Source organism: Salmo salar, chromosome ssa11, assembly GCF_905237065.1.
Source record: "Salmo salar chromosome ssa11, Ssal_v3.1, whole genome shotgun sequence".
In the NCBI taxonomy this organism is placed as follows: Eukaryota; Metazoa; Chordata; class Actinopteri; order Salmoniformes; family Salmonidae; genus Salmo; species Salmo salar.
This window is the reverse complement of record NC_059452.1, coordinates 92,219,717-92,233,884: the sequence shown is the minus strand read 5'-3', so window position 1 is coordinate 92,233,884 and position 14,168 is coordinate 92,219,717. Positions and strand designations below refer to the sequence as shown.

The window sequence follows — 14,168 nt, the reverse complement described above, 5'->3', positions numbered from 1 at the left end:
ACATTTTGTTACGCTACAGCCTTATTCTAAAATTGATTAAATAATACTTTTCCCTCATCAATCAACACACAATACCCCATAATGACAAATCAAAAACAGATTTTACGTTATTTACATACAGTAAGTACTCAGACCCTTTGCTATGAGACTCAAAATTGAGCTCGGGTGAATCCTGTTTCCATTGATCATCCTTGAGATGTTTCTACAACTTGATTGGAGTCCACCTGTGGTAAATTCAATTGATTGGACATGATTTGGAAACCACACACCTGTCTATATAAGGTCCCACAGTTGACAGTGCATGCCAGAGCAAAAACCAAGCCATGAGGTCAAAGGAATTGTCCTTAGAGCTCTGAGACAGGATTGTGTCGAGGCACAGATCTGGGGAAGGGTACCAAAAAATATCAGCAGCATTGAAAGTCCCCAAGAACACAGTGGCCATCATTCCTAAATGGAAGAAGGTTGGAACCACCAAGACTCTTCCTAGAGCTGGCCGCCCGGCCAAACTGAGCAATCGGGAGAGAAGAGCCTTGGTCAGGGAAGTGACCAAGAACCTGATGGTCACTCTGACAGAGCTCCAGAGTTCCTCTGTGGAGATGGGAGAACCTTCCAGAAGGTCAACCATCTCTGCAGCACTGCACCAATCAGGCCTTTATGGTAGAGTGGCCAGACAGAAGCCATTTCTCAGTAAAAGGGGCATGACAGCCGCTTGGATTTTGCCAAAAGGCACCTAAAGCACTCTCAGACCATGAGAAACAAGATTCTCTGGTCTGATGAAACCAAGATTGAACTCTTTGGCCTGAATGCTAAGCGTCATGTCTGGAAGAAACCAGGCACCATAGCTATGCTGTGGGGATGTTTTTCAGCGGCAGGGACTGGGAGACTAGTGAGGATCGAGGGAAAGATGAACGGAGCAAAGTACAGAGAGATACTTGAAGAAAAGGATCTGCAGAAAAGAATGGGAGAAACTCCCCAAATGCAGGTGCGCCAAGCTTGTAGCGTTACACCCAAGAAGACTCGAGCCTGTAATTGCTGCCAAAGGTGCTTCAACAAAGTACTGAGTAAAGGGTCTGAATACTTAAGTAAATGTGATATTTCCGGGTTTTTTTATACATTTGCAAAAGTTTCTAAAAACCTGTTTTTGCCTTGTCATTGTGGGGTATTGTGTGTAGATTGAGGGGGGAAAACAATTGAATCCATTTTAGAATAAGCCTGTAACGTAACAAAATGTGGAAAAAGTGAAAGTGTCTGAATGCTTTCCGAATGTACTGTACAGTGTATCCTCTGGACCTGCTGTCTGTGAGCACTGACCTCCTCTTGGAAGAGGTTCTGTCTGTTCTTAAGGGAGCGTAGTTTGGTCTGTTTCTCCTCGTGCTCCAGCTCCTCCTCTGGGGGCTGGAAGTAGAAGATGAGGTCCTGCAAGGAGAGGGCCACTGAGTCCATGGGCAGAGACGGGGGGCCTGAAGATGACTTGTTCTTCCCACTCAGAGAGTCCAGCGCTCTGGAGACACAGAACAAGCCACAATGTCACTGCACTGACCATGAGGTCAAACATTAAAGCAGGGCCATCTGGCCCTCCTGAAGGATAGCAGTAAGTCAAAGGGGGTTTATACATAACACCATAATGTGCACAAACATGAACATGTTCAGAGATTCCTAGGTATGTGCTCAGACAGCAAGCACAGTGGAGAGGGGCCATACTTGATGAACTGGGTGAAGAGGCCTGCTGTGTTGTAGATCATACGAGCAGCCTGGAACTCCTCTGTCTGGGAGCGGGCCATGGTCAGGGCATCGTCCATGTGGCCCTCCTTATGAAGGATGGCCTGACAGATACAAGGGGTGCATTATCAACATGGATAAAAACTAGGTTCATTCAAGGGAGAAGCTGACTATAGAGTACTTTAACAGGCACTAAAATGTATTTATTTTGTCTTAGCATGTAGTTTGACGTTGTTCTTCCTGTCCTTTAGGTGTTCAGGGCACGTTGCCACATTAGTCCTCCATACCTTCCTCTTAAGAGGTCCCAGGCGAGCGGACTTGGCATCGACAGAGGCGTATGTAAGCCAGAGGCCAGTGGAGATGTGCTGTACAAAACACATGGACTCCCCATACTTGATCTCTGGCGTGCCCATGCCCTCCACATCTCGCTTCTTAACCACCTCCACCTTTTCCTGCAGGGTGGAATGTTAAACAACAAGGAGAAGGAATTCAACACAACATCAACAGTGCTGGGTATGGAGGGATGATGGAAATGTTGTTACCTTCTATGAAATGGACTACTGCTCTTTTTATTTTCATACTGCCGTTTGTGATGACCCTGACCTTGGAGATTCTGAAGCAGAAGGCTGACATCTTGGCATTGGCTTTTTCAGAGTCCACCACCATCAGTCCTTTCTCTTCATCCAGGCAGAGGTAGCGACCTGTGGTTATATGACGCACTCGGAACGACTGGCCCCATTTCATGTGACCTCCACTCCATCTACACAGAGCCATAATTATAACCCCAAGGAGAGAACGCATAAGAAATGTGAATGGTTTATCTCACTTAAAGCTGATGGACACAAGGGCATTCGCTCACCCAATCCGGAGGGGTTCTAGTCTCCATAGTGACCGGGCATGGCTACAGACAGCACCCCCTTCATAATGAGCAATTCTGAAAACAGAGATGGGCTGTTAGTGACAGATGATAACGTATCTGATTAAATGTGGAATAATTCAACAGTTTTCATCACCTGCGCTGGTTGTCTCCTTGCTCGGCAGCAGGGATAGCCAAGCACTCGTCCATGTGACCATGGAACAGTCTAAGAACATAGCCTCCAGTCAGAAAGCCTGAGGGGATAATGTTACATCAACAATGAGAGAAAGACCAACTCAATCACCAAAGAAAATGCAGTCCCCCAGTGCATAACTGCAGCAACAGAGATATGCACTGTGAGGCCGGATAAATTATACACTGTGGGGCCATGTGTGGTGCTGTCTGTATATTATGCACTGTGTGGCCGTTTTAAATTCAGAATATTTTAATTTATGTTAGCTGTCAGTCAAACTGTGCAAAAGTGAAACCGAAACTCCGCAGTTACGTTTAGGCATTAATTCAGAGTGGTTAAGGTAAGGGTTAAGGATTGGGATAGGGTTAAAAGGTCAAAGTTACAAATAAAAATGAGTGCCTAGCACTGGGATTGAACCCGCGATCCTCTGTGCGCCCATCAACAAGACCCTAGCATGAGCCTACGAGATGGTAATAGGCTCTTGAGTCGCCACCTAGTGGACAGTAGGAAATTGCAATGGAAATAATAAAGACACCCAGGCATGGTAATCTGTTGCCTGCAGTTATGAGTCACCCAGGGGTCATATTCCACACGAGAAAGACATGGCAGTCAAGTGTAGTGTTTCTAGATAATAAACTCATGATTATGAAATAGAAAAACAATCAAAACATATACACACCTTCCGCAAGTTCACAGCCAGACATCACAGGGTTCATGGTCCACAGGGTCTGCATGAAGGAGGCGTCCACCATGAGGTCACCACTGGCATAGGAGAGATGCTGGAGAGAGAGAGAGAGAGACAGAGAGAGACAAGAACATGTCAGCTGCATCCCTAACCTTTGTCTGAAAGTCCACTTGGCAGTGTGTCACCAACATGGCTCACCAGGTATCTCTCAGAGGACACACTGACCAGGATGAGGTCATCTCCCACCCTAACCTTCTCTCCCTCTGATCTCTGCTTTGACGCAGGATGAATGGTCCACCAGCATGCCTCCCCTGTGAAGGAATAAATGCATCAGTCAACTAATGAGCAATATGAACACGGCGCAGAAAAGATGCAGACATACCACTGCTCTTATCTATGGTAAAAGCCATACCTGTGGAATCTTCCTGTAAGCCCACATCAAAGGCCAGTTTGTCTGTGAGTGACCTTGAGGTAGTCAAACAGCTGAGGTACTGCAGCACACAGAGAGAGTGAATATTACACAGTGAATCACCAAACTGGAAGTCTTCCGACTAGCTTGGAAAGACAGTACCGTGCAGTATCGAAGAGCCCTCACTGCTGCTCGATCATCCTATTTTTCCAACCTAATTGAGGAAGATAAGAACAATCCAAAATTAATTTTTGATACTGTCGGAAAACTAACTAAAAAGCAGCATTCCCCAAGAGAGGATGGCTTTCACTTCTGCAGTATTATATTCATGAACTTCTTTGAGGAAAAGATCATGATCATTAGAAAGCAAATTATGGACTCCTCATTAAATCTGCGTATTCCTCCAAATCTCAGTTGACCTGAGTCTGCACAACTCTGCCAGGACCTAGTATCAAGGGAGACACTCAAGTGTTTTAGTACTATATCTCTTGAAACAATGATGAAAATAATCATGGCCTCTAAACCTTCAAGCTGCATACTGGACCCTATTTCAACTAAACTACTGAAAGAGCTGCTTCCTGTGCTTGGCCCTCCTATGTTGAACATAATAAACGGCTCTCTATCCACCGGATGTGTACCAAACTCACTATAAGTGGCAGTAATAAAGCCTCTCTTGAAAAAGCCAAACTGTGACCCAGAAAATATAAAAAACTATTGGCCTATATCGAATCTCCCATTCCTCTCAAAAGTTTAGAAAAAGCTGTTGCACAGCAACTCACTGCCTTCCTGAAGACAAACAATGTATACGAAATGCTTCAGTCTGGTTTTAGACCCCATCATAGCACGGAGACTGCACTTGTGAAGGTGATAAATGACCTTTTAATGACGTCAGACCGAGGCTCTGCATCTGTCCTCGTGCTCCTAGATCTTAGTGCTGCTTTTGATACCATCGATCACTACATTTTTTGGAGAGATTGGAAACCAAAATTGGTCTACACGGACAAGTTCTGGCCTGGGTTAGATCTTATCTGTTGGAAAGATATTAGTTTGTCTCTGTGAATGGTTTGTCCTCTGACAAATCAACTGTAAATTTCGGTGTTCCTCAAGGTTCCATTTTAGGACCACTATTGTTTTCACTATATATTTGACCTCTTGGGGATGCCATTCGAAAACATAATGTTAACTTTCACTGCTATGCGGATGACACACAGCTGTACATTTCAATGAAAATTGCTCTCGCTGGAAGCCTGTGTTTCAGACATAAGGAAGTGGATGGCTGCAAACTTTCTACTTTTAAACTCGGACAAAACAGAGATGCTTGTTCTAGATCCCAAGAAACAAAGAGACATTCTGTTGAATCTGACAATTAATCTTGATGGTTGTACAGTCGTCTCAAATAAAACTGTGAAGGACCTCGGCGTTACTCTGGACCCTGATCTCTCTTTTGACAAACATATCAAGATTGTTTCAGGGACAGCCTTTTCCATCTACGTAACATTGCAAAAATCTGATATTTTCTGTCCAAAATTGATGCAGAAAAATTAATCCATGCTTTTGTTACTTCTAGGTTAGACTACTGCAATGCTCTACTTTCCGGCTACCCGGATAAAGCACTAAATAAACTTCAGTTAGTGCTAAATACGGCTGCTAGAATCCTGACTAGAACCAAAAAAATATATCATATTACTCCAGTGCTAGCCTCCCTACACTGGCTTCCTGTTAAGGCAAGGGCTGATTTCAAGGTTTTACTGCTAACCTACAAAGCATTACATGGGCTTGCTCCTACCTATCTTTCCGATTTGGTCCTGTCGTACATACCTACACGTACGCTACGGTCACAAGACGCAGACCTCCTAATTGTCCCTAGAATTGCTAAGCAAACAGCTGGAGGCAGGGCTTTCTCCCATAGAGCTCCATTTTTATGGAATGGTCTGCCTACCCATGTGAGAGACGCAGACTCGGTCTCAACCTTTAAGTCTTTATTGAAGACTCATCTCTTCAGTAGGTCCTATGATTGAGTGTTGTCTGGCCCAGGAGAGTGAAGGTGAACGGAAAGGCACTGGAGCAACGAACCGCCCTTGCTGTCTCTGCCTAGCCAGTTCCCCTCTATCCACTGGGATTCTCTGCCTCTAACCCTATTACAGGGGCCGAGTCACTGGCTCACTGGTGCTCTTCCATGCCGTCCCTAGGAGGGGTGCGTCACTTGAGTGGGTTGAGTCACTGACGTGGTCTTCCTGTCTGGGTTGGCGCCCCCCCTTGGGCAGTGCCGTGGCGGAGATCTTTGTGGGCTATACTCGGCCTTGTCTCAGGATGGTAAGTTGGTGGTTGAAGCTTTCCCTCTAGTGGTGTGGGGGCTGTGCTTTGGCAACGTGGGTGGGGTTAGATCCTGCCTGTTTGGCCCTGTCCGGGGGTATCATCGGATGGGGCCACAGTGTCTCCTGACCCCTCCTGTCTCAGCCTCCAGTATTTATGCTGCAGTAGTTTATGTGTCGGGGGGCTAGTCTGTTATATCTGGAGTATTTCTCCTGTCTTATCCGGTGTCCTGTGTGAATTTAAGTATGCTCGCTCTAATTCTCTCTTTCTTTCTTTCTTTCTTTCTTTCTTTCTTTCTTTCTTTCTTTCTTTCTTTCTTTCTTTCTTTCTCTCTCTCTCTCTCTCTCTCTCTCTCTCTATCTCTCTCTCTTGGAGGACCTGAGCCCTAGGACCATGCCTCAGGACTACCTGGCATGATGACTCCTTGTTGTCCCCAGTCCACCTGGCCGTGCTGCTGCTCCAGTTTCAACTGTTCTGCCTGCGGCTATGAAACCCTGACCTGTTCACTGTGATTACTATTATTTGACCATGCTGGTCATTTATGAACATTGAACATCTTTGCCATGTTCTGTTATAATCTCCACCCGGCACAGACAGAAGAGGACTGGCCATCCCTCATAGCCTGGTTCCTCTCTAGGTTTCTTCCAATGTTTTGGCCTTTCTAGGGAGTTTTTCCTAGCCACCGTGCTTCTACACCTGCAGTGCTTGCTGTTTGGGGTTTTAGGCTGGGTTTCTGTACAGCACTTTGATATATCAGCTGATGTAAGAAGGGCTATATAAATAAATACATTTGATTTGAATAAATTTGAATCACAAAGCGCTCATTGACAAGCAAACCCATGTAACAGCAACACAGAGTTTACAGGGGAGTGTGGGTGTGAGAGACTACTGGATGAGGTAGAACATGTGAGAGACTACTGGATGAGGTAAAACATGTGGGAGACTACTGGATGAGGTAGAACATGTGAGAGCCTACTGGATGAGGTAGAACATGTGAGAGCCTACTGGATGAGGTAGAACATGTGAGAGCCTACTGGATGAGGTAGAACATGTGAGAGACTACTGGATGAGGTAGAACATGTGAGAGACTACTGGATGAGGTAGAACATGTGAGAGCCTACTGGATGAGGTAGAACATGTGAGAGACTACTGGATGAGGTAGAACATGTGAGAGACTACTGGATGAGCTAGAACATGTGAGAGACTACTGGATGAGCTAGAACATGTGAGAGACTACTGGATGAGGTAGAACATGTGAGAGACTACTGGATGAGCTAGAACATGTGAGAGACTACTGGATGAGCTAGAACATGTGAGAGACTACTGGATGAGGTAGAACATGTGAGAGACTTCTGGATGAGCTAGAACATGTGAGAGCCTACTGGATGAGGTAGAACATGTGAGAGACTACTGGATGAGGTAGAACATGTGAGAGCCTACACAGCGAGACGGAGAGGAGGCTGCTTACCATGCTGGAGTGAGTGTGTTTCAGAAGGATAGCGTGGCCATACAGCAGGGTACGGTGGCCCCCTCCTTGAGATGACTGGACAGAGCAGAGAATAGAGAGAGAGAGAGAGAGAAGTAAAAAAAATATATATACATTCGAACCAAAGAGAGTAGTGTATGATTCAACATTCAGCATACAGACTGCTAAGGTCAGGCACACAGGACTGTTGAAGACTGGGGACAGAGACAATAGTTGAAGAAAGCACCCTCCTCGTACCAAACTGAGAACAATGTGGCAGGCAACAGAGAACCTGTGTACTGAAGGTATCTTGGCTGAGAGGAGTCAGAGAGCCCACCACAGAGAACCAACTAGGGTTGCAAACTTCTGGGAACTTTCAATAAATTCCCTGGTTTCCCAAATTCCTGAAGCCTCCAACCAGGATTTCTGGAAGACCAGGGAATTTATTGAAGTTCCTGGAATTTTTCAACCCTAGAACCAACAACAAACAGGTCCACAGTGTACAAACCAGGTGTGAGTGGAAAGGGGAATTCACGCAATTATCACAAAACATCAAGTCACATGACTAACAATACCAGAAGCAAAAACAATACCACAGTCACATGACTAACAATACCAGAATCACATTTTTACATGTCTGTAACTGGAAGAGAGAAAAAGTGACATTCAGACAACTAAACAATATTGTAGAAAAAAAGAAGGGAAGGTACACAATAGTAGATTTTGGTAGACAGAAGGTGCTAAGGTACACAATAGTAGATTTTGGTAGACAGAAGGTGCTAAGGTACACAATAGTAGATTTTGGTAGACAGAAGGTGTTAAGGTACACAATAGTAGATTTTGGTAGACAGAAGGTGTTAAGGTACACAATAGTAGATTTTGGTAGACAGAAGGTGCTAAGGTACACAATCGTATATTTTGGTAGACAGAAGGTGCTAAGGTACACAATAGTAGGTTTTGGTAGACAGAAGGTGCTAAGGTACACAATAGTAGGTTTTGGTAGACAGAAGGTGCTAAGGTACACAATAGTAGGTTTTGGTAGACAGAAGGTGCTAAGGTACACAATAGTAGATTTTGGTAGACAGAAGGTGCTAAGGTACACAATAGTAGGTTTTGGTAGACAGAAGGTGTTAAGGTACACAGTATTAGGTTTTGGTAGACAGAAGGTGTTAAGGTACACAATAGTAGGTTTTGGTAGACAGAAGGTTCTAAAGTAAACAATAGTAGGTTTTGGTAGACAGAAGGTACTAAGGTACACAATAGTAGGTTTTGGTAGACAGAAGGTGTTAAGGTACACAATAGTAGGTTTTGGTAGACAGAAGGTTCTAAAGTACACAATAGTAGGTTTTGGTAGACAGAAGGTTCTAAAGTACACAATAGTAGGTTTTGGTAGACAGAAGGTTCTAAAGTACACAATAGTAGGTTTTGGTAGACAGAAGGTTCTAAAGTACACAATAGTAGGTTTTGGTAGACAGAAGATGCTCTTTGGTAAAAGGGGTAAATTGGTCATCAAAAAGAAAGGAGGACCAAGGCACTCTTCATATAATGAATTAAAATGCCTTTATTTGTATGACATGTTCAATGGAAACAAAGTTTACTACTGACGAAGGTCATGCAGCCGAAACGCGTCAGAGTTTTTAAACTTTGTTTCCATTGAACATGTCATACAAATAAAGACATTTTAATGAATTATATGAAGAGTGCCTTGGTCCTCCTTTCTTTTTGATGACAAAACAATATTGTTCCTGCAACATTTGTTATAATTAGTGGTTATCATTTCCACTGTCAACATTGTCATCATTGGGATCATTCCATGAGTAAGTGAAGAGTCAGAAAACAGCAAGACTGACTACGGGTCAGATTTAGTTCATAATGCGTGAACCTGTGTGTGTGTGTGTGTGTGTGTGTGTGTGTGTGTGTGTGTGTGTGTGTGTGTGTGTGTGTGTGTGTGTGTGTGTGTGTGTGTGTGTGTGTGTGTGTGTGTGTGTGTGTGTGTGTGTGTGTGTGTGTGTGTGTGTGTGTGTGTGTTGTTTGATATTCAAAGTTACACTACATTCCAGACTGTCTTAAGATTAAGATGAATTGACTTGGCGGTTTGTTGAATTGGTCAAAAGCAAACCACAGTAACTCAGGTGATGAAGGAATAGCATTGATTAAGAACATGTAAACAGGTGGTACACATGCAACGAATGGGATGTATTGGACTATGAGGAAGCGGAAAGAGGATGTATGAAAAGGAAATGGAAGTATGATGGAGGTTGTATAGGACACTTTCAGAGGGACAGGGTAACAGAGCAGTAAGAGCCCTGTTTCAGATGAAATATGTGACACACCATCCAGTACTAGGCCTGGTCTGTGGTACATGAGTCTGATATTGGACATAGTGTAGAGATTACATTGCTACCAGAAGCCCTGTGGAGAGTTTCTTGGCTGCTCCTGTGCTGCTGACAGGAATCCTTCCCGGAGCGTAATTTGAAACACTGTTTGGTATTTCAGCTATGACAGCACTGAGCAAAGTGTGAGATGCGTGTAGTGATATGAGTGAGGGTTGAAGAAAGTGGCGCATCACTGATTCAGACAGGGACATTGGATGAGGGGTGAGAGGACTCTCAGGGTAGACAAGGGGGGAGAGGAGGGGAAAACTTTGGGGAAACGTGACAGGAAGGGAAACATGAGCAGACATACCCATTTGTCCAAATCGACTGCCTATGGTTGGCAGGTAGGAGATGAGGGGTGTGGGATCAGAAAAGAGACAAAATGAAGTTAAGTTGCTAAATTAATAAGATACCTTGACATAATATTCATATTTCAAATACAAAAATGTTATCTGTCATTAGACTTTGGAAGCGCATAACTCACTACAACGCTACTTTTAAAACTGTGTCAATGACATAAGAGGCTGTTCTCACAACCGTATAAGAAAGCCATAAGACTATTTTGTGAAAAAAATGTACCAATAAAATTGGTTCCCATGTTATGGGACAAACATGACAGTTGCATTGGTGAAATTCAGACAGAACTAAGCTCACTGGACACTATGCGAAGATCAACTCGGTTTTCCAGCAAAATAAAAACTATTTCCACATACTTTCTAATTGTTTAAAGTTCAAATGGCAAATAATCTCCTTCAGTAAAACACACAACACAACCCTCTGCGAGTCTCCTACCTCATTGAGATCCGTGGTGTTGGCCAGCATCTCCTGTAAGGCTCGTACCGACAGGGACTGCTCCAGGATGAAGCAGCAGATCGCCAAATCAGGTGGCACATTCTACAACACAACACGTTCATCAGCAAAACCCAGCGACTGGCAAGAAGCAGAAATAAATAGGTAATCACCTGTGAGAGTGTGGAACGGGGTTCTCTCTACCTGAGCATTAGAGGTGGTCTCCAGGAAGCAGAGGCGGTTCCCAAAGCCTTCGCATGACAGACACAGTTTGATCTGCTCTTTCAGAATGGAGGCTGTGCATTGTAGCACAACCTGGTCATCCTACATAGAGAAAAGAGGTCAAAACCAGATTCCATTAATCCATCCTTAAAACTAAACGGAATGTACTTGAATTGGAACTGATGAATTGCCCTTATCCGATGTACACATATCAGGAGTCAGCTATATCATAGATAAAACATTTGTAACATTAAGATGTTTCATCACTTGGGTAATATTTCATAAGCTTATTTAACTTGCCATTCATAACCTTGATAGGTCCATATGACACTAATACTGGCCAGGGATAGAGGTAGAGGTACAACCAACACACATAAAGAGGGTCTGAAGTGTGGATGTGTAGTGGTTGTAGTGGACAAGAGACAATAGTAAAACAATGAATATGATTCCTGTGCCCCAAACAGACATCTTTTACGTTACACAAGAGCAAGACTGAATCCCTGACCAACATATGGTGACAATAGCAAGACTGGATAGAGGCAGCAGAGTGATAAAGCATTCGTAACAGGGAGCCTTAACCTACTAGGTCAAAATGCAAACAGCTGTCAGCAGAGCAGACACTCTCTGGTCTTGAATCTACACCTCACATTCCTAACCTTCACTCTCTTGTCATTCCTTGACATTCCTCTGTGCCTGCCCGACCACTAATCAACTTGGTATTCTCGACTGTGGGTAAGCACCTGCTCCTCCCCGACCCTCTATTTCAGGCCCCTGCACCTGCTGTTCACACATTCCCACCAGTGGAGCAGCAGATATTTGAGAGCTGGCCGGGCCGGCAAGTCTGGATGTTTATTGCACAGCTCCAATGACATAATCATTTGTAATGCACTCACACGCAGAGAGCAGTGAGACAGATATACACAGATGGGTTTCTAACTATTATTCTTAGGCAGCTCAAGACACACAAAACCTTGTCAATGTCAACCATAGAGACCAGCCAAAAGTAAGCAAAAAAACTATAATTTAATCATATCTTATTTGTCACATGCTTGGTTAACAACAGGTGTAGACTAGCAGTGAAATGCTGACTTACGGGTCCTTTTTCAACAATGCAAAGTTACAGATAAAACATTTAAAAATTGTAACACGAGAAATAAATATAGAGTGAATAAGGACAAACCCTTAGTCCTGGCAGAACAGTGGACATTTATAAGTCCGTCATTGTATCAATAAACATTTTCCAAAGCCTAAGGTACTATACAGTTCAGTGTTCTGCAGTTCATTTGTACGGGTACGGCCACTGTCATTCATACCAAACCTATCAGAACACAGGGCATATAGGACGCCATCACCCTTACTTGGCAAAGACAATTCAAACGAAAGCACTTCATCGTGCTATTCAATACGTAAAGCGAGTGCAGTTCTCATAGAGCCAGAAATAAACAGGTGCTCCCGTGGCCCTGGCTATAAACGTGCTAATCCCAAGACTCTGTAAATATAGAACACAGCAGAGTTGAGGATGAACAGCATCAAAGCATGTGATGGCCAGACTCTCTCACACCTCCACATTCTGCTGACCAATTTAAGAAGATGGTTTTGGATCGGGTACCTTCTTTGGAGAGAGCCTTATGTTACACACACTGCTATAAACATAGACATGGTATACTCACACACATACAGTTGAAGTCAGAAGTTTAAATACACTTAGGTTGGAGTCATTAGAACTCGTTTTTCAACCCCTCCACAAATTTCTTGTTAACAAACTATAGTTTTGGCAAGTCGATTAGGACATCTACTTTGTGCATGACACAAGTCATTTTTCCAACAATTGTTTACAGACAGATTATTTCACTTATAATTCACTGTATCACAATTCCAGTGGGTCAGACGTTTACATACACTAAGTTGACTGTGCCTTTAAACAGCTTGGAAAATTCCAGAAAATGATGTCATGGCTTTAGAAGCTTCTGATAGGCTAATTGACATCATTTGAGGCAATTGGAGGTGTACCTGTGGATGTATTTCAAAGCCTACCTGCAAACTCAGTGCCTCTTTGCTTGACATCATGGGAAAATCAAAAGAAATCAGCCAAAAATTATTTTAGACCTCCACAAGTCTGGTTCATCCTTGGGAGCAATTTACAAATGCCTGAAGGTACCACGTTCATCTGTACAAACAATAGTACGTATAAACACCATGGGACCACGCAGCCGTCATACTGCTCAGGAAGGAGACGCGTTCTGTCTCCTAGAGATTAACGTACTTTGGTGCGAAAAGTGTAAATCAATCCCAGAACAACAGCAAAGGACCTTGTGAAGATGCTGGAGGAAACAGGTACAAAAGTATCTATATCCACAGTAAAACGAGTCCAATATCGACATAACCTGAAAGTCCGCTCAGCAAGAAAGAACCCACTGCTCCAAAACCGACATAAAAAAGCCAGACTACGGTTTGCAACTGCACATGGGGACAAAGATAATACTTTTTGGAGAAATGTCCTCTGGTCTGATGAAACAAAAACAGAACAGTCTGGCCATAATGACCATCATTATGTTTGGAGGAAAAAGGGGGAGGCTTGCAAGCCAAAGAACACCATCCCAACCGTAAAGCACAGGGGTAGCGGCATCATGTTGTGGGGGTGCTTTGCTGCAGGAGGGACTGGTGCACTTCACAAAATAGATGGCATCATTAGGGAGGAAAATTATGTGGATATATTAAAGCAACATCTCAAGACATCAGTCAGAAAGTTAAAGCTTGGTTGCAAATGGGTCTTCCAAATGGACAATGACCCCAAGCATACTTCCAAAGTTGTGGCAAAATGGCTTAAGGACAATAAAGTCAAGGTATTGGAGTGGCCATCACAAAGCCCTGACCTCAATCCCATAGAGAATTTGTGGGCAGAACTGAAAAAGCGTGTGCAAGCAAGGAGGCCTACAAACCTGCCTCAGTTACACCAGCTCTGTCAGGAGGAATGGGCCAAAGCTTGTGGAAGGCTACCCAAAACGTTTGACCCAAGTTAAACAATTTTAAGGTAATGCTACCAAATACTAATTGAGTGTATGTACACTTCTGACCCACTGATAATGTGATGAAAGAAATAAATCATTCTCTCTACTATTATTCTGACATTTCACATTCTTAA

The 14,168-nt window shown here is 43.6% G+C and overlaps 1 protein-coding gene across 1 annotated transcript in view; it reads right to left on the bottom strand.

Annotated features, from left to right (window-relative positions):
- LOC106563560 (ryanodine receptor 1) overlaps positions 1–14,168 on the bottom strand; it is a 138,381-nt gene that overhangs the window by 120,643 nt on the left and 3,570 nt on the right. The window contains exons 2-14 of the mRNA XM_045690076.1: positions 11,009–11,128; positions 10,808–10,909; positions 10,326–10,346; positions 7,644–7,718; positions 3,866–3,944; positions 3,652–3,764; positions 3,448–3,547; positions 2,733–2,829; positions 2,579–2,653; positions 2,323–2,479; positions 2,007–2,171; positions 1,702–1,823; positions 1,312–1,501 (exon numbers count right to left, since the gene is read on the bottom strand). Coding sequence (XP_045546032.1) covers positions 1,312–1,501; positions 1,702–1,823; positions 2,007–2,171; positions 2,323–2,479; positions 2,579–2,653; positions 2,733–2,829; positions 3,448–3,547; positions 3,652–3,764; positions 3,866–3,944; positions 7,644–7,718; positions 10,326–10,346; positions 10,808–10,909; positions 11,009–11,128 — 1,416 coding nt within the window. The remainder of the gene's footprint in view (positions 1–1,311; positions 1,502–1,701; positions 1,824–2,006; positions 2,172–2,322; positions 2,480–2,578; positions 2,654–2,732; positions 2,830–3,447; positions 3,548–3,651; positions 3,765–3,865; positions 3,945–7,643; positions 7,719–10,325; positions 10,347–10,807; positions 10,910–11,008; positions 11,129–14,168) is intronic.